At 39.9% G+C, this 18669-nt stretch overlaps 1 protein-coding gene across 2 annotated transcripts; it reads right to left on the reverse strand.

Annotated features, from left to right (window-relative positions):
• Window positions 1-194: 194 nt before the first annotated feature.
• On the reverse strand, window positions 195-17428 carry LOC111978084 (chitin synthase chs-2-like). Of its 2 annotated transcripts, none has more exons than XM_024007882.1 (19): window positions 17329-17428; window positions 15164-15299; window positions 11369-11554; window positions 10174-11255; window positions 9833-9934; window positions 9289-9453; window positions 8971-9118; window positions 8732-8797; window positions 8395-8629; window positions 7875-8075; window positions 7340-7624; window positions 4113-4292; window positions 3213-3729; window positions 2947-3092; window positions 2169-2512; window positions 1626-1736; window positions 1319-1536; window positions 1067-1133; window positions 195-863 (listed from the first exon to the last, which is right to left on the reverse strand). In XM_024007882.1, the coding sequence occupies exons 1-19, from the start codon at window positions 17373-17375 to the stop codon at window positions 792-794; spliced, it is 4308 nt and encodes a 1435-aa protein (XP_023863650.1). In that variant the 5' UTR covers window positions 17376-17428; the 3' UTR covers window positions 195-791. The 2 variants fall into 2 exon arrangements, with proteins under 2 accessions (XP_023863650.1, XP_070304710.1); XM_070448609.1 differs by having other exon boundaries at window positions 2947-3095.
• Between the last annotated feature and the right edge of the window lie 1241 nt (window positions 17429-18669).

An 18669-nucleotide genomic window follows, 5' to 3' on the forward strand; every position in this document is an offset into this window, starting at 1 on the left:
GCATCAGTGAACATTCTGCCTTAGTTATGTGAACTGCAATGTCTTTTTGAAGTTGTATCTTGCTCTCAACATGCTTTTTATTTTAAATGTCTTGTTAATTTTAGTAATGATACTTGAGGTGAAATAGCTAGACATATCTTCTTATAGACAGACGCATGCAGTGGCCATTGAATGTTATGACTCGTAATACAGTATCTGTTAAAAATATTCCTTTTTTTATTTGAGTTTAGCATAAGCAGTCACACATTTACATCATAAACATAGCAGTATAAATACTAGTAAAATTACCTAATGTTTTACATTGTTGAAAATTGCAAAACCCACTTTTAATTTTWTTTTTATCAAGAAACTACCTTTTTATGGTCAGGCTTTTCTTCAGTTGGATAGGTTCAGTGCAATACATTTAGAAAGGGTCATTTTCCCTTGAAAAATGTATGTTAGTGTATTAGTAGAAAGAAGTATGTGTTTTAATGATTTTATTTATTGTCTGATCATAATACTGTCTTGTTTCCCAGTTAGTAATTACAATCTGTCTGAATTACAATTATTTTCAATACACATCTTATCACTCATATTGTTATTCAATAGATAGTTTATTTTTTACTGAGGCATTGGACAACTGCTTTAATCCTAGTATACCACTTCCTATTTCACTGCTGCAGTATCATAAGCTTTCCCTGCTAGGTATATCTGAATTATGTTAACACATAAAGGTGCAATACACTTCACAAAGTCACCCTTTTTATTGATGGAACACTTGGTTAAAAAAAGTCACCCCCAAAAAGCCTGTTTCACAAGTCATCACTGGTGATCACAAGGCCATTGGCTATCTGGTTCTCAAGAATCAGCCCCTCCTCGTCCTCCTGCACAAACAATGGAGATAATTAAAATGATCAACAACAAGCATTTTAGGTCTGCACAATGTTTTCATACAAGGTCTAGGAAATGTATTAACCTATTAGATATATTTGCACCATAATTACACAAAGGATTCATTGTCTACTACAGTGCATAGTGATCAAGTACACTTTATTCTTCCTATTGTTTGGATTAACAGGTCACTCACCTCGTCTCTGGGAATGTAGTCTTTTTCTGTGCTTCTGTACGACACTACATGGATAAGAGTATATACTCTGAAAAGAGAAACCGCACAGTGTACTTTTAGGTTGAGGTTGTAATCATATTCTATTTGTCTTTCTGTCTTTTATTTGGAAATGTCTGTCTTATGCATGTTTGGAAGGTGGTGTTATGTTGATATATCATGTATCAAATTATTATATATCATGTATCATATTGTGTTTGAGAAAAGTTTGCCCACCTGTGGTAAAGCATAGCCAGGAACTGCACCACTAGAAGCACAGCAAATGACAAGAGGAACATCAGACTGAGAGGCTCCACCTTCAGGTATTCTCCAGATGATGTGCCATTTGGCCAGAYTTTTTCAATCTTGATACTAATCACATCATTTCCAATGGCTTGTAAAAAGAAAGTGGCCACAATCCACAAAACGTTGACGATGAAATACAGAAACACTGCCTGTAAAACAGCAAAAATAAAATATCATTCTACAAGCCATGTGAGTAAACAAATAGATGGATTTAGAAGAAATTAATATAAAAGCACACCTTGTTCCGTAGTGACTTCAGTTCCCTTGTCACTTCCTCTTTATGTGCTTTATCATCAACAATAGGTGCAAGGTATCTCTCAAGCAGTTTCTTCCAAAAGTCATGTTCTTCCTGCCAAAATGCATAGRGAAACATGGTAGCTATATTTGCCCATTTGTAATATTCATAATCCCTACCTAGATGAGAACAAACACATTGTTGTGCAACACTCTATTATTCAGGTCAGGGGCAGACTCGGACCAGAAATCAGCCCTGGCATTTATAACACACCTGGCGATTATTTTCCTTGCGGGAACCATTATTAGCCAGATATTTATAATTTTGCGCTAAAATCCCAGGTTAGACAGGCACATTGGGCTAAAAATGGACCAGCCCAACTGTCATTTCAGCCGCCCCTGATTCAGATTATAATTCAAAGGGTGGTTCTAGAGTACTGAGTCTACTTGTTGCTGAAGTCCATCCCAGGCCATATGTAGAGAAAACAATGCCTACAATATAACATATAAATACAATATGAATGGCATGTGGCACTCAAGCAAATACCTCGGTCAGTTTCTCCACCTGTGGGGCAATGAGGGTCTTCTCTATGGCTCTTTTCACCCTCCTCTCCAGCCTCTCCATGCGGTTGGTTTTTAGGATCCTCCTGGCGGCCTCGTTAAGGGCGTACTGCAGCTCTTCTAGCTGGCTGTCGCTCAGCACGTCCTCTGGGCCCACCTTGTCCTTCAACTCTCCGTTCACCGTGTCGGTTAGCATCATCACCAGCTCTTCACACACATCCTCCTGGTTCTTGTTCCTCAGGTTGTAGCGGATCTGCTCCTGAAGGTTCCTTTTCATGTTGGCGTAGGTCAATTTCTTCAGGAACTCTTCCTTGACAGGCTGAACCCAATCTATTTATTGAAAGCAAATTGTGTAGAGATGAGGGTGCTGTTGAGTATAATTCAACTTGCAGTTACATACTGACTTTTTGTATGTTAGCAGTTACAGCTATACTCTTTTATTGACGTGATCCTTTATCAATAATCATGTCTACAGGTTGCGCATTATTTCACAGGATGTTTCTATTGGTATTTACCTGGTATTGTATGTAGGAAATCAGTGGGTACTTTGATACCAGATGGTGGCTTGTGGTACTTGATTTAATTAAACGTTTTTAATTAATTGGTAATTATGATGTAACTACAATTTTACCTTGTAAGTTTTCAATAAATGCCTAGTCATTTATGTACTGTAAGATTAAGTGCTTTCAATTGAAAAGGGTTATCAAGAAGCAGGTTAGCAAATGGATGGTAAAGATTAGACTTTCATGAACTAAAACACCTACCACTTTGAGGTAGTATTTCTCTTTCTTCCTCGGTGAAGCCACTATAAAGCGAACCATCATAAAGCATATTATCATCATCTTCGTTGTCATCTTCAATGCTGGAATAAGCACTCTCCTTTTTAGCAATGCTGTCAACACTGTCATCACTGCTGTGAACAAGATTATGAAAAGTTACAACAGATATAGCACTTCATTTGATAAAAGTTTGCATTAAACAGTATAATGAGCAAGATCCTTTGGGCCTTTGTGAAATGCTTTGTACATGCCTTGTATCAGATTTTGAGTCGCTGTCTTTCTTGGCCAATTTGCTGTCTGAAGACTTTGAAAGTATTCCCTTGTTGTTTTCTTCATTCGGTGCATTATTTATCTCTTTCTTAGTGTTGGCCTGTTGTTCTTTCACCACCTGTTCGGTGACTTGCGTGTTTGGATTGACTGCCTGCTGGAGTTGCTGGAGTAGCAAGTTATCGGTCTCTTGAGTAACTTGTAGTTTCATATCCCAACAGCAGAGTTTGCAGTTGTGATCACAGAGAACATTCTGGGTCATCTTTTCTTCTTTTTCCTTGTTTGTCTCTCGGGTGCCCCATGTGACAATGTGCATGTTCACCAGCGAGTAGATTGTGAGCAAGAGATAACCACTGGGGATACAGATGAAGTACATCAGACCATAGATGATCATGCTGAACTCCTGGGGATGAAGGATGGCAGTTACCAGGTACATGACAGCCATTGACACCAGGAAGAGGCCAGTTGGGGTGATAAATGTGCCCTGCWTAGCCATGTCACCTGGGGAACGAATGAAATTAAATGTGACTCGTAACAGTCTGACTTGGCACCAATCAACAATAGTGATGTAAGAGTTAGTGGTAAACTACAGCTTAATCTCAGAACACAGAACTAAATCAGTTACTTAGGCTGTCATGAGAGACTAAACACAGCTCAATGTCATACAGTATGTTTGGGTGAAAATAAACTAGAACAAAGTCTACCTGTGGCATACTGATGATAGGTTAACCGACAATGTCAAAATATAGAAATAGTTATGATGATGGGACAGGCAATAACATATTATTTATCACCAGCCCCCACCCTTTAAATGATAAGAGGTAGCTTCTATCTTTGCATAAATAACTTGTGGTATGTAGTGAAAAGTCATTGCCAAAGCTTACCGATGATGGCGAAGAATGATGCTAACATCAGAAAGGCGTATAACACACTCATAATGGCTGCAATGATGATCTGGGCGTTTGGTTTTGCCAAAAAGCAAATGAACATGTAGAAAATAGGTGGGATGACTGCTATGATTATGGACAGGGTTCCTTTAATTTGGAACACAAACTGGAAAGCACCTAAAAGGAAGACAGAAAAAGGGTGAATACTTCCTGGAATAGAGATCTGTATATCCTATCATATAAGAACAATACCATTTGAACTCATCTTCGCCACATTACTTTTATGGTTTTATTGAACCAAAGCAAAAGTCATACAGTGCTGTGAAAAACTATTTGCCCCCTTTCTCTACTTTTGCATATTTTTGATACTGAATGTTATCAGATCTTCAACCAAAACCTATTAATAGGTAAAGGGAACCTGAGTAAACAAATAACACAACAATGAAATACTTATTTAATTTATTTCATAAACAAAGTTATACAACACTGAATGCCCCTGTGTGATAAAGTAATTGCCTCGTTACACTCAATAACTGGTTGTGCCACCTTTAGCTGCAATGACTCCAACCAAACGTTTCCTGTGGTTGTTGATCAGTCATTTTGTCCCACCCTTCCCATTTTGTCCCATGCAGAACTGCTTTAACTCAGCGACATTTGTGGGTTTTCAAGCATGAACTGCTCGTTTCAAGTCCTGCCACAACATCTCAACTGGGATTAGGTCTGGACTTTGACTAAGCCATTCCAAAACTTAAAATGTGTTGCTTTTTAGCCATTTTCATATAAACTTGATTGTGTGTTTTGGATCATTGTCTTGCTGCTGCATTGTCTTCCAGCTGCGCTTCAGCTTCAACTCACAGACGGATGACCTGACATTCTCCTGTAGAATTCTAACGCAACTCGTCCAGGTCCTGAGGCAGCAAAGTATTCCCAAACCATCACACTACCACCGCATGCTTGACTGTTGATATAAGGTTCTGACTGTGGAATGCAGTTTTTGGTTTTTGCCAGGCATAATGGGACTGATGTTGTCCAAAAGGTTATACTTTTCACTCATCTGTCCATAGAACATTCTTCCAAGAGTCTTGATGATCATCATTCCAGCTGCTTTTTGGCAAACTTGAGTCAACCTTTTGGGTGTTGCATGACTTTGTTAATTAATTAAATAAAATTAGTTAACATTTTTTTTGTTATTTGTAAACTCAGGTACCCTTTATCTAATATTAGGTTTTGGTGGACATTCAGTGTCAAACATACGCAAAAAATAGAGAAAATCAGAAAGGGGCCAAAAGCTTTTTCACTGAACTGTATACTGTAACTCTGTCACGCTTGTGATAATGGACGGACCAAGGCGCAGCGTGATTTGAGTTCCACATCCTTTTATTAAGTGAAAACTTCTCAACAAAACAATAAACAAGCAACGGAACGTGACTTACGTGGTGCAACAAGCACAAACACAAACAATATCCCACAAAAGCAGGTGGGAACAGGGACACCTTAAGTATGATCCCCAATTAGAGACAACGATAGAGACAACGATAATCAGCTGCCTCTAATTGGGAACCATACTCAATCCCAAATAATATAAATAAATTGACTAGAACACCCCCTAGTCACACCCTGACMTACAACACCATAGAGAACCAAGGGCTCTCTATGGTCAGGGCGTGACAGTACCCCCCCCCCAAAGGTGACTACTCCGGCCGCAAAACTCATGGGTTTTCAAACTTGTTTTGCCCAGGGACCCCTAACCAGGCAAACATGAGACCCAGTGACCTCCATCATAAATTAGCACAAAAAAAATGTAAATAAACTAAATAGATTTGGGAGACAGTTACTTTTATTTTGACCTCCCCACTGTTCATTGGAAGAGGAAGTGTAAAGTCTAACATAGTCTATTAATTAACTAGAAAGGTATCTTGGCGGCATAGGAAACATTTTGCTTTTGTAAAGCACATTTTCTGCAATTCTCCAAATTATTTCATGGAGCTAAGAGAAAATGTTGCAGTTTTAAAGCTGCAATTCTATGCATTTTGCCATGGCTAATGCTGTGTTCCTCTGCTCAAGCATTATAACAAAATCAATGGTCATGTGTCCTGAATGCCCGGTTTTAAAACATTTCTATTCTACCTAACTGTCTGACTGTGTTTGATTGTTAGTTATTTTCTGCATGCTTTCTATCTGTTTTTGGTCATCTAAGTTAACACTGAAACTTTTTTTCCATCCCAAAATGTAATTTTCTATATCAGTAATTAACTCCAATGACTGTAATTTCCTCCATATTAAAGGGATAGTTCGAGATTTTGGCAATGAAGCATTTGATCTACTTCCCCAGAGTTGTGAACAGGAACAGCTAGCATGTTAACTGTTCATTGCGGTAATGCTAGTTAGAATTGGCTCATGAAACTACCTCCTCATGAAACTTCCTTCATGCTGGACGCAGACGTAAAAATGGTATCTAAGGTGATATTCTGTTGCAGCTAGCGATATTCATAAAATAATAATTTTTCACAAAAAAYCGCCCAAAATATTCTTTCTAACAAATAAACTAAATCGCAGACCCCTGCAGTACCTCCGCGGACCCCAGTTTGAAAAGCCCTGCTTTAACTGATGGGTAGACATACTTTATGGTTATACCTTTAGCCCTGTGCCCTAAAATGTTAAAGTCATATGTAATCTCATCCACCCAGTCAGTCGACGCTCTGCCTGAAGTTGAGCTTTTGAATTTTCTGACAATTAGAAATACTTAACTTTACTTAATTATTTAGAGTGTAAGATGTTGGGGGGTGTTAAGCTGACATATGGATTGTTTTAAAATGGTCATACTATGGATCATTTAAATATYGATTTTGGCCTTTACTACTAAAGCCCATAGAAATGCATTGAATAACACATTCATAAATGTTTGTGAGAGTGTCCCTTTCCATAGAGTGGTTATAATAGTGTGTAGGTCAAACCGCAGGTGCGGAAGTGCGACACTGGCGGATGCGGTGGATTTAGACGCATTCAATGCAAAAAAACAGATATCTCTAGTTTAAGCTGACAGATTTTGACAGGTATTTGTTTGTTATGTAATATAGATTGACGCACCAGTTTTTAAGGGAATAAGTGGTACATCTGCTTTTACCACAGCTCTAGTTATTCTCGGTCATACAGTATAATCGGTATTCATAAACATTAATTTCCAAGAAATAACCGAACAAGTACAGTGTGAGATTGGTGCCCACCTGCTATCATCAGAGAAACAGAGGCAGGGCCAAGAATGGAGGAGCTGACAGTGAATATCTGGTAGAAGATGTAGAGCCTGGAGATAGAAGAGTTCCTCTTGACTGTCTCATTGCCGCTGTGCAGGAGGTCCAGGGTGTTGGCTAGAGTGGAGGGCCCCCAGCGACGCCTCTGGTTATAGAACTCTTTGAACTCCTGAGGGGAGTTGGTGTAGGCGTCTGACGCAGCGTTGTACTCCACTCTCCAGCCCTGCTGGAGGAGCAGGGTGCACAGCCAGCGGTCCTCACCTGGCCAGCAGGAAGAGGGAAGATTCATGAAAGTCAATGTACGAATCAGGTCCTAGGACAGGTGCGCACTATAATGATTATCTCTAGGGAACACTTAAGCAGCTTGCAAATATGTATGGCACCCTTGGTCGACTGAAGCCAACAGAGATAGTTCAAGGAACTGTGATAATAATACTTTCTATGAACCCCCTGTGTAAAGGCTGATATCGACAATCAAGTTTTGTTGATGAGAGAATAAGAAAGTAGTCACCTTGATCATATTGAACGTACTCAGAAGCTCTAGTTGCAGTGGTTGTATATCTCTTGAGCACATTGTCATCCATCAGAGCTGATCCCCTGAACAAGCTGAAGCATCCAGGACTGCAGAGGACTGAACCAAAAACGTGCTCAGCTGTTTTCTGGAGCCAGTGACCAACAGCGTACTCAAATTTCTGATACCACACCATTGGACCTACAATAGAATAAAATGCACGTTAAATCTTTTGTCTTGCCCATTCACCCTCTAAATGACACACATACACAATCCATGCCACAATTTATTGTCTCAAGGCTTAAAAATCCTTCTACCTGTCTCTTCCTCTTCATCTACAGTGATTGAAGTGGATTTAACAAGTGACATCAATAAGGGATCATAGCTTTCACCTGGATTCACCTGGTCAGTCTGTGTCATGGAAGAGCAGGTGTTCCTAATATTTTGTACACTCAGTGTATATGCTAGACATTGCAATGTCTGAGTGGACCACCTAAATATTTGGTAAAGCTTTACTCACCCATTCCTGTTGGATGGATTCTTCCACATGCAGCACCCACATTGCCGTACTTCCGAAGTCGATCCACCAGTAAGATCAGAGCTGCGGGGTGGAAGTCTGTATCCCCATCCAGAGCCATGATGTAGGTATTGTCATCAGATATGTGTTTTCTCTTACTGTCATTGTCATGCTGTGGCAACAGGAAACTCTCCCCATCCAATGATATTAGACTGGCACGGCAAGGATTATTCTGTCTCTGTACAAGACACACAAAAAAATATCATACACATTAATTTAGGAAAACCATGGAAACCATGGCTGTCTACTGATTTAAATTAGCATTAAATGTATTACATACCGTTATCTTTTGAGGATTCTTGACAATGTATCCTTTCCACCCAAGCAGATAGTACAGGTACATGATCTGAAAGACATGTCAGATGCAAACCTATAACCATTTGATTTTCCTGAAGTGTTTCCATTCTAAAACCAGAAAGCAATAACAAGATATACATATATTCTTCAAGAAATGTAATTAAAGTATGTTAACATACAGGAATATTGAAAATATTGAATATTGAAAATCATCCCACCCACCTGTGACCATCTCTTCTTGTTTCGGATCAGCTGTTTGTCTTTCAGATGGAAATACAGCATGTTTCCCTCTGGCATCACAAACATTAATCGCCCACCATAGGGAGTCTCAATAATTGACACATCATCAGGCTCCTTATTGGTGAATACCCTGAAATACACAAACATTCAAGATTCATTATAATACAGTTTGCAGTCTTTGGATTAATAGAATTGTCAGTTGTAGTGAATGCATCATTACGCGTGCTTGTGCTCATTAATTGACACTATTGTTTCGGTTATATGGAACAAAGAGCAAAGAAAAACCAAATATCCACTTACCTGTATACCTCTATGACCACATGAATGAGATCGGTCACATATTCGTTGACAAACTTTTTGCCTGTCTCCTTTTCTATCATGAATGCGTCATCTACAAATATGTGGCATTCAAAGTCAAAAACATCTTTATGTTCCTCTTTTGGGTCACCTCTGTACCGGTCCAACCTGAAACCATCAAGACACATATGATTACATAAAGTCAGATTTTTCTGCTTAACATTGTGATCACCTCCTTATCATTCGTTCTATTTTCTGAAAGTCTTTTGGCCCCGTACAACTGATATGCAACGCATTTTACACAATGTTTGTGATACAAATTATATCTTGTGATACAACAGAGAGTTTGTCTGTACAAACATGTTTACACAAACATTTTACGGTGTCACAACAACTCTTGTGTACTTATTTTTGTTCAGAACAACTCTCTGTTGTATCACAACCGTTTGTGCCAAATGTGTTTGTGCCAAAAGGCTTCATGAGTTATACAACTTGAGTGTGTACGGGGCCATTGTTTTGTGTTGTATACAAGAGGCCTCTGCTTTACCTGAACATGGATGTCAGGATCTTCAACATCTCATCATAGGTCTCATGCCACATTGTTGCACAGAGGTAAATTACACAATTTTCCACGTCATCAACAACACTACTGTAGAAGGAAAAACATTGGGAAAGTGTGAGAACTTGTTTGGATGGATGGGGAGAGAGAACTGTTTCTAATCATGTTAATGTCAGTGAGTATATTTCAGCACAATACCACTGAGTCTCTGTGTTATATAGTGCACTGTCGGTAAAACTAAACAATAAGTGAACAAATGTCTATTTGCACTGTTGCAATGTGAAGTATTGGACCACATGGACTTAATCAATTAAATAGTAGAATCTTGCCTCTCTTGGTTCCTCGTTCGTACAACCTTCATCTTGGTGTTCAGAAGCAGAGACAGGTCGATGAAGGCAGACTCGTATAGGCGTCGCACAAACAGCTCAGTTGTGCGCTCGATCCTCTGGACCCTGAAGTTCCACACGTAGTAGGTGCATGTGATGAGCCCGAGCCACATGCAAATCCCCTCCAGCGCAAGTAGGGAGAAAGGCCAGGTCCAGTAATGGCTGCTCAAAGAAGTCCTGCAGATGCTCTTGGTGATCTCCAGCATCACAACTGCGCTAGTGTTCTTTGTGCTTAGTTCAACTAGGCTCGAGCAAAAGTCTGTGATAGAAGTTGTGTCGGCCCCAGCTAGGTCTTCAGATTGCGTTAGGAAAAGGATCATGCCGAGGATAAGAACGGCAGGCCCAGTGAAACAGACAGGGAAGGCGAAGCTCATTCGCACAGAGTGGATCTTACAAGCCACCACCCCAAACCAATGGCATGCAGCAGAAAAAAAGGCTTGGAGGAAAAGGACAATAAGACCAATATCAAGTGTCTCTCTATGCCTTGCAATTGTATTTTCATCGTCATCTGCCTTAGCAGTGAAATCAAAATCTGACCATACAATGTTTTCCTGTATCAACACGTGGTAGATGAGGTACACAGCAGCAATGACTACTATCCTTAAGAGGCTGGATATCACAAACACAAAGTCTCTGAAGGTGTCCAACTCAGTCAGCATTTCTTGCATGTTGTTGCTCGCCTGCACTGGGTTTTCCCACCAGGTCAGAGAAACCAAAAAGGATGCAAAAACTGCAATGCCAACATACCAATAACAGTCATCTTCCTGGCCTGATACATAAGAGGATACCCGAACGTAATAGTCTGCCCCAAGGAGAAAGTAGCCAGTCAAGACAAGCATAAGAGAACAAATGGGGAAGATGATCTTCCAGTTCTCTCTCTGCAGGCGAAATGCTATCTGTAGGACAGAGGAAAGCATGCAGACTCCCCCAGAGATGAACAGATTTGTGAGTACATCAAACTGGGGCATCACTACCAGCACCAGGATGGAGGTCCCAAGAGACACCAGGCATTCAATGCCACACACCTGAAAGATATAGATTTCAATTTGTATTGACAGCAAGCAATTCAAGGAGCAATTAAGAGTTACAAAGATCACCAAGGAGTCAAATTGTGTAGTATTTCACAGTGTCAACTTACAATTCCCAGAGTTCTCATGTTTGGCGGAACAAAGTTCTTGAAAGCGCATTTCCACAGTGACTTGAGGAACACGAGCAGGTTGGGCACCACCAAAGAGCACACCAACATGAGCACGTAGTATTGTCTTTCCTTGGGAGTCCTAGTCGATGTGGGGCTTGAGAGCGTGGATAGAACGAGCAGAGAGCCCTGCAGATTGGATGTAACACAACTGACATCAGACTTCTTATATTATAAAATCAAAGGTGACTGAATTAATTCATTTAGACACTGATCTACACAGGGTTGGGTAATAGCTGATTACATGTAATCATTTTTTTTTTTAAATAACACTGGAATCCATTATGTTACTATCAAAAATATTGTAATCAGATTACATATACCAAAAAAAAATGATGATTACTTCTTGGATTACTTTTAAATTCAGAAATGACATAGGCAAAAATACATTATGACACCTTTCTGTTTTCTCAATGACATTAAATTCAGCACTGAAACAAGGCTCAAGTTTAAGTTTGTTCCATCTGAGTGAGTCTGACCACAAGTCAGAGACCACTATGATGACACATCAAATGCGTTTGATGGGCTCTATTTGTCTTCTTCTAACGCCTCTTAAGAGGAAAGTAATTGAAAAGTAAATTAATGTAATCAGATTACGTTACTGAGTTTGGGTAATCCAAAAATTATATTACTGATTACAATTTTGGACAGGTAACTAGTAACTGTAAAGGATTACATTTAGAAAGTAACTTACTCAACCCTGAAACTACATAGTACATAGTAAATGTGAACATGTCCTTCATAGTATTTTGACCTCACAAGGAGAATGTTTGCAGTGTACATGTTAGAGAGAAAAACAGATAGGAGAGTACAAAGTGTCTAGGGTACAGTCATGTCATAAATTCTCTTGCTCCACATCTGCCCATGGAGATGGCAATACCAGCTGAGACGGTAAGGGGAAACGTACAAGAGGCTTTAATTAGTATTACTTCTGTCAATGGAAACATTATTAATTTAGTTAGAAAAAATCGATTGCTCAGTCGTTGTCATGCATGGCCTACAGTATCACATAAATAATATATGTGGATATAGACCAGTGGAGGCTGCTGAGGGGAGAACGGCTCATAATAATGGCTGGAACGAAGCGAATGAATGGCAACRAACCATGTGTTTGATGTATTTGATACCATTCAACTTATTCCATTCCAGCCATTACCACAAGCCCGTCCTCCCCAATTAAGATGCCACCAACCTTCTATGATATAGACATAACATATTTCTATATGCCCTCTCATTAAAGACAGTCATGAGTTTTGTCTCATATAGAACCTATACCGCTTCCCTTGTAAATTATTAATCAATGCTGATGTGGGTAAGGGAACGATGGGCCCAGTGAAGCAGACAGGGAAGGCGAAGCTCATTCGTACAGAGTGGATCATTCAAGCCACCACCCCAAACCAATGGCATGCAGCAGAAAAAAAGGCTTGGAGGAAAAGGACAATAAGACCAATATCAAGTGTCTCTCTATGCCTTGCAATTGTATTTTCATCGTCATCCGCCTTAGCAGTGAAATCAAAATCTGACCATACAATGTTTTCCTGTATCAACACGTGGTAGATGAGGTACACAGCAGCAATGACTACTATCCTTAAGAGGCTGGATATCACAAACACAAAGTCTCTGAAGGTGTCCAACTCAGTCAGCATTTCTTGCATGTTGTTGCTCGCCTGCACTGGGTTTTCCCACCAGGTCAGAGAAACCGAAAAGGATGCAAAAACTGCAATGCCAACATACCAATAACAGAATTTTTCCACATTTTGTTACAGATGATTCTAAAATGTTTTTTTTATTTTTTATTCCTCATCAATCTACACACAATACCCCATAATGACAAAGCAAAAACAGGTTTTTGCTAATTTATAAAATGTTTAAAAAAATAAATAATAACATTTACATAAGTATTCAGACCCTTTACTCAGAACTATTGAAGCACCTATGGCAGTGATTACAGCATCAAGTCTTCTTGGGTATGATGCTACAAGCTTGGCACACCTGTATTTGGGGAGTTTCTCCCATTCTTCTCTGCAGATCCTCTCAAGCTCTGTCAGGTTGGATGAAGAATGTTTCTGCACAGCTATTTTTATTTTATTTATTTTACCTTTATTTAACTAGGCAAGTCAGTTAAGAACAAATTCTTATTTTCAATGACGGCCTAGGAACAGTGGGTTAACTGCCTTGTTCAGGGGCATAATGACAGATTTGTACCTAGTCAGCTCTGGGATTCGAACTTGCAACCTTTCGGTTACTAGCCCAACGCACTAGGCTACCCTGCCGCTACCCTGCCGCCCCTATTTTCAGGTCTGTCCAGAGATGTTCGATCAAGTTCTAGTCCAGGCTCTGGATGGGCCACTCAAGGACATTCGGTACAAAGACTTGTACCGAAGCCACTCCTACATTGTCTTAGCTGTATGCTTAGGGTGGTTGTCCTGTTGGAAGGTAAATCTTCGCCCCCAGTCTGAGTTCCTGAGTGCTCTGGAGCAGGTTTTCATCAAGGATCTCGCTGTATTCTGCTCCGTTCATCTTTCCCTCGATCCTGACTGGTCTCCCAGTCCCTGCCACTGAAAAACATCCCCACAGCATGACACTGCCACCACCATGCTTCACCGTAGGGATGGTGCCAAGTTTCCTCCTGATGTGGCGCTTGGCATTCAGGCCAAAGAGTTCAATCTTGTTTTCATCAGACCAAATAATCTTGTTTCTCATGGTCTGAGAGCCTTTAGGTGCCTTTTGGCAAATTCCAAGACGGCTGTCATGTGCCTTTTGCTGAGGAGTGGCTTCTGTCTGGCCACTCTACCATAAACACCTGATTGTGCTGCAGAGATGGTTGTCCTTCAGGAAGGTTCTCCCATCTCCACAGAGGAACTCTAGAGCTTTGTCCGAGTTACCATTGGGTTCTTGGTCACCTCTCTGACAAATTAAGTTGTAGAAACATCTCAAGAATTATCAATGGAAACAGGATGCACCTGAGCTCAATTTTGAGTCTCATAGCAAAGGGTCTGAATACTTTTGTAAATCTTTTTTTTCCTTTTTTTTTACAAAAATGTAGATAAAACTGTTTTCACTTTGCCATTATGGGGTATTGTGTGTAGATTGCTGAGAAAAAAATATATCTAATCCATTTTAGAATAAGGCTGTAACGTAACAAAATGTGGAAGAAAAGGGGTCTGAATACTTTCCCGAAGGCACTGTATCTGATACTGTATGGATTCGATATACATTACAGGGATAGTTTACCCAAATTACACAATTACATATTGGTTTCCTTACCCTGTAAGCAGTCTATGTAAGCAGTCTATGGACAAGGTAGATCTATGGAGTCTATGGATAAGGTCTGACAGCAAACCATGATTTGTTTTAATTTCCCTGGCACTGTTCCACATGCTAACATTTTAGCATTTGTAGCACAAATCCCATTAAATCATTCAAGTCATGGGACCGATATTTGGACATGATGTGCGAAAAAAATGCTAATATCTGTTCCATTACTTAAATGGGATTTCTGCCGCAAATGCTAAAAAGTTAGCATATGGAAACAGTGCCAGGGAAACTAAGCCAAATCATKTATTGCTGTCATACTTTATCCATAGACTGATTACAGGATAAGGAAACCAATGTGTTATTTTGTAATTTGGGTGAACTATTCCTTTAAAATATGATTATAAGATGATGGTATTATGCTTGAATGTGCTGATCCAGTAGTTGCCAGGTTCAGGGTGCTGGTCCGTAATTGTGGCTCACCTTGCTGATGACAGCACTGGACAGGACCATTATCCCCACGAACCCTGCCACCAGGTGCTGGAACAACTCAAAGCATCTTCTCTTCTCCTCTTTCTCAGCACCAATGGGATTCAACTGGAATGGATCCCAGGTGTCCCTATGACAGTATCAAAAACAATTTCAAACATTTAGTTAAAACTGTTTTTACTGACTCATAAACCATCCTTAAAACATGAACTGTAAGTCTTTATAAACCCTTTATAAACTGTTACTTTAATATCTAACTTGAAGATATGTTATATCAAAGGAAGTCTAGTGGCACAAGTGAGTCACAAGTGGCATCAAACAACATCCATTTTCAAGTGTGTGGCAGGCAAAGATGACACTATATTAGGCACTATTGAATCAATGGAAATGGGACTGTTGATGGGGTACAGTAGATACTGACAACTTCATACCCCAGTCTACATATATCTAATGAGCTTTGCCTTTGAAACATCCAAACACACCCAACCCAATTGTGACCCGCCCTACAAGTTGAATCACCCTAATTAAGATAAGACCGTTATCCATTATATTAACCTTATGTAAACTATCGCTTATACAAGCTTTGTGGGTTAAGTGTCATCTCTACCAGGCTTACTGAAAGAAACTGATTTGAAGAGGGAACCAAATGTTGATAATCGTGTCTCAAATAATTAATCTGAATAGACTGTTGATTATGATCTAGCTCAGTGGTTCTCAACCTGGCCACCTATAACATAGCCTGCCTGATCATAAGCCTTACACCTATATTTGTAGGCTATTATTCACCCTGAAACATGAATGTATTGCAATGCATCTGTCATGCTCGTTCGAATGAGTCTCAAAACACTTATTGTAAGCATAATGTAGTAATGAATAATACATTGTCAGATATCTTTGTTTTTTCATTCCTTTTGATAGGCTTATCAGAACAAARGGTCATAAGAAGCATTTGGGAAGGAATTAAACTTTGCTTCCTTCCCACTGGGCAAAAACTGGTTCCACGTCATTTCAACAACAAAAACAACAATAAATGTGATGAGGTTGAATCAACATGGAACATGGATTTGCAAAAAGTCATCAGCGTAAGCAATTTTTGTCTGTTTTTCACCCAACTTGCAACCTAAATCCAATGACATGGTGAAATTTGTTGTGGATTTCAAATTTAATTCACACGAGTTGACAACTCAACCAAACGTAAATCAAAACTAGTGGGTTGTAATGTACACTGAGTGCACAAAACATTAGGAACACCTTCCTAACATTGAGTTACACCCTCTTTTGCCCTCAGAACAGCCCCAATTCATCGGGACATGCACTCTACAATGTGTCGAAAGTGTTCCACAAGGATGCTGGCCCATGTTGACTCCAATGCTTATCACAGTTGTGTCAAGTTGGCTGGATGTCCTTTGGTTGGTAGACCATTCTTGATACACACAGCTGTTGGTCGTGAAAAACCCAGCAGCATTGCAGTTCTTGACACACTCAAATCAGTGCGCCTGGCACCTACTACCATACCCCGCTCAAAGGCACTTAAATATTTTGTCTTGCCCATTCACCCTCTGAATGGCACACACACAATCCATGTCTCAAGGCTTAAAAATCCTTCTTTAACCCATCTCCTCCTCTTCATCTACACTGATTGAAGTGGGTTTGTTTCCTATGCATAGTCACTTCGCCCCCACCTACATGTACAGATTACCTCAACTAGCCTGTAGCCCCGCACACTGACTCGGTACCGGTGCCCCCTGTATATAGCCTCGTTATTGTTATTGTGTTACTTTTTATTATTACTTTTTATTTTAGCCTACTTGGTAAATATCTTCTCATTCTTGAACTGCACTGTTGGTTAAGGTCTTGTAAGTAAGCATTTCACGGTAAAGTCTACACTTGTTGTATTCGGCGCATGTGGCAAATAAAGTTTGATTTGATTTAACAAATTACATCAATAAGGGATCATAGCTTTCACCTGGATTCACCTGGTCAGTCTGTGTCATGTTCCTAATGTTTTGCGCACTCAGTGTAATTTCAATTTCATAATTTCATTTCTTTCTACAGAGCTAATTATTTTCAGGATCAGGCCCTGTGAATCCTAACAGTTTTGCCTGAAATTATTCCCACATTTCATCTGAATTTATTTATTTTAAATGACTAAAACTTACCTGTGCCTCCCTTCCCTTTTCCGCCCTCTGAATTTGAGCTCCTCCATGTTTCACCGTCCTTAGTGGTAGAGCTTAGTAGTCCTTAGTAGCAGTCCATTTACTGAGGTACTAAGGTATTGATATGCGTACGTTTACTTTAATCAACTACCACTGTCTGCAACGCCTCGCCCCTCCCTCGTTTACTGCTCATTAACCATAAAGAGGTACAAGGATCATACATAAGACACTTTAACATTTTTATTATCGCTCACGGAAATGAATGAAACAAGAAATGTGGCATTATGAGGTGTCTTTTTGTTTGCCTTTATGATAGTGTACATGTGATAGGTTGATTTACATGTTGTATGTACAAAATTAACCACCTCAAACATTTACATGTCTTCAGTGGGGCAATTTCTTTACCAAGATGAGTTACATAGCAACAATGTTTTGAGAATATGTTTGATATTCTAGTTATATTGTTACAGAGCATAAATTAACAGTGATTCAGTGCAAGGTCATAGTATGATGAAGGACCTCATAGATGAAAATCCACCACTCACACAATCTTAAACACTTTTAGATGTGATTTTTCTTTCAGGCCTTCTTTAACTATGGTTTTATTGGATTACAAATTATGAATTTGTTCGAAATATCCCTCAGTATATGTAGATCCTCCGTTTTGTACTTGTTGCCTATGTGTACAAAAATAAGATATACAAATCTCCACTGCTGTAACGGTCGTCRTTGCATGAAGTAGGATCGGACCAAAGCGCAGCGTGGTAAGTGTTCATGATATTTATTAAATCAACAAACACTCGAACAAAATAAACAAAGTGAGAAACGAAACCGAAACAGTCCTGTCAGGTGCAGAACACTACATTTAACATTTACATTTAAGTCATTTAGCAGACGCTCTTATCCAGAGCGACTTACAAGTTGGTGCATTCACCTTATGATGTCCAGTGGAACAACCACTTTACAATAGTGCATCTAACTCTAAGGGGGGGGGGGGTTAGAAGGATTACTTTATCCTATCCTAGGTATTCCTTAAAGAGGTGGGGTTTCAGGTGGTCCTCCGGAAGGTGGTGATTGATTCCGCTGACCTGGCGTCGTGGGGGAGTTTGTTCCACCATTGGGTGCCAGAGAGAGCGAACAGTTTTGACTGGGCTGAGCGGGAGCTGTCATTCCTCAGAGGTAGGGAGGCGAGCAGGCCAGAGGTGGATGAACGCAGTGCCCTTGTTTGGGTGTAGGGCCTGATCAGAGCCTGAAGGTACGGAGGTGCCGTTCCCCTCCAGCTCCGTAGGAAGCACCATGGTCTTGTAGCGGATGCGGCTTCAACTGGAAGCCAGTGGAGAGAGC

This window comes from Salvelinus sp. IW2-2015, linkage group LG18 (genome assembly GCF_002910315.2).
Source record: "Salvelinus sp. IW2-2015 linkage group LG18, ASM291031v2, whole genome shotgun sequence".
In the NCBI taxonomy this organism is placed as follows: Eukaryota; Metazoa; Chordata; class Actinopteri; order Salmoniformes; family Salmonidae; genus Salvelinus; species Salvelinus sp. IW2-2015.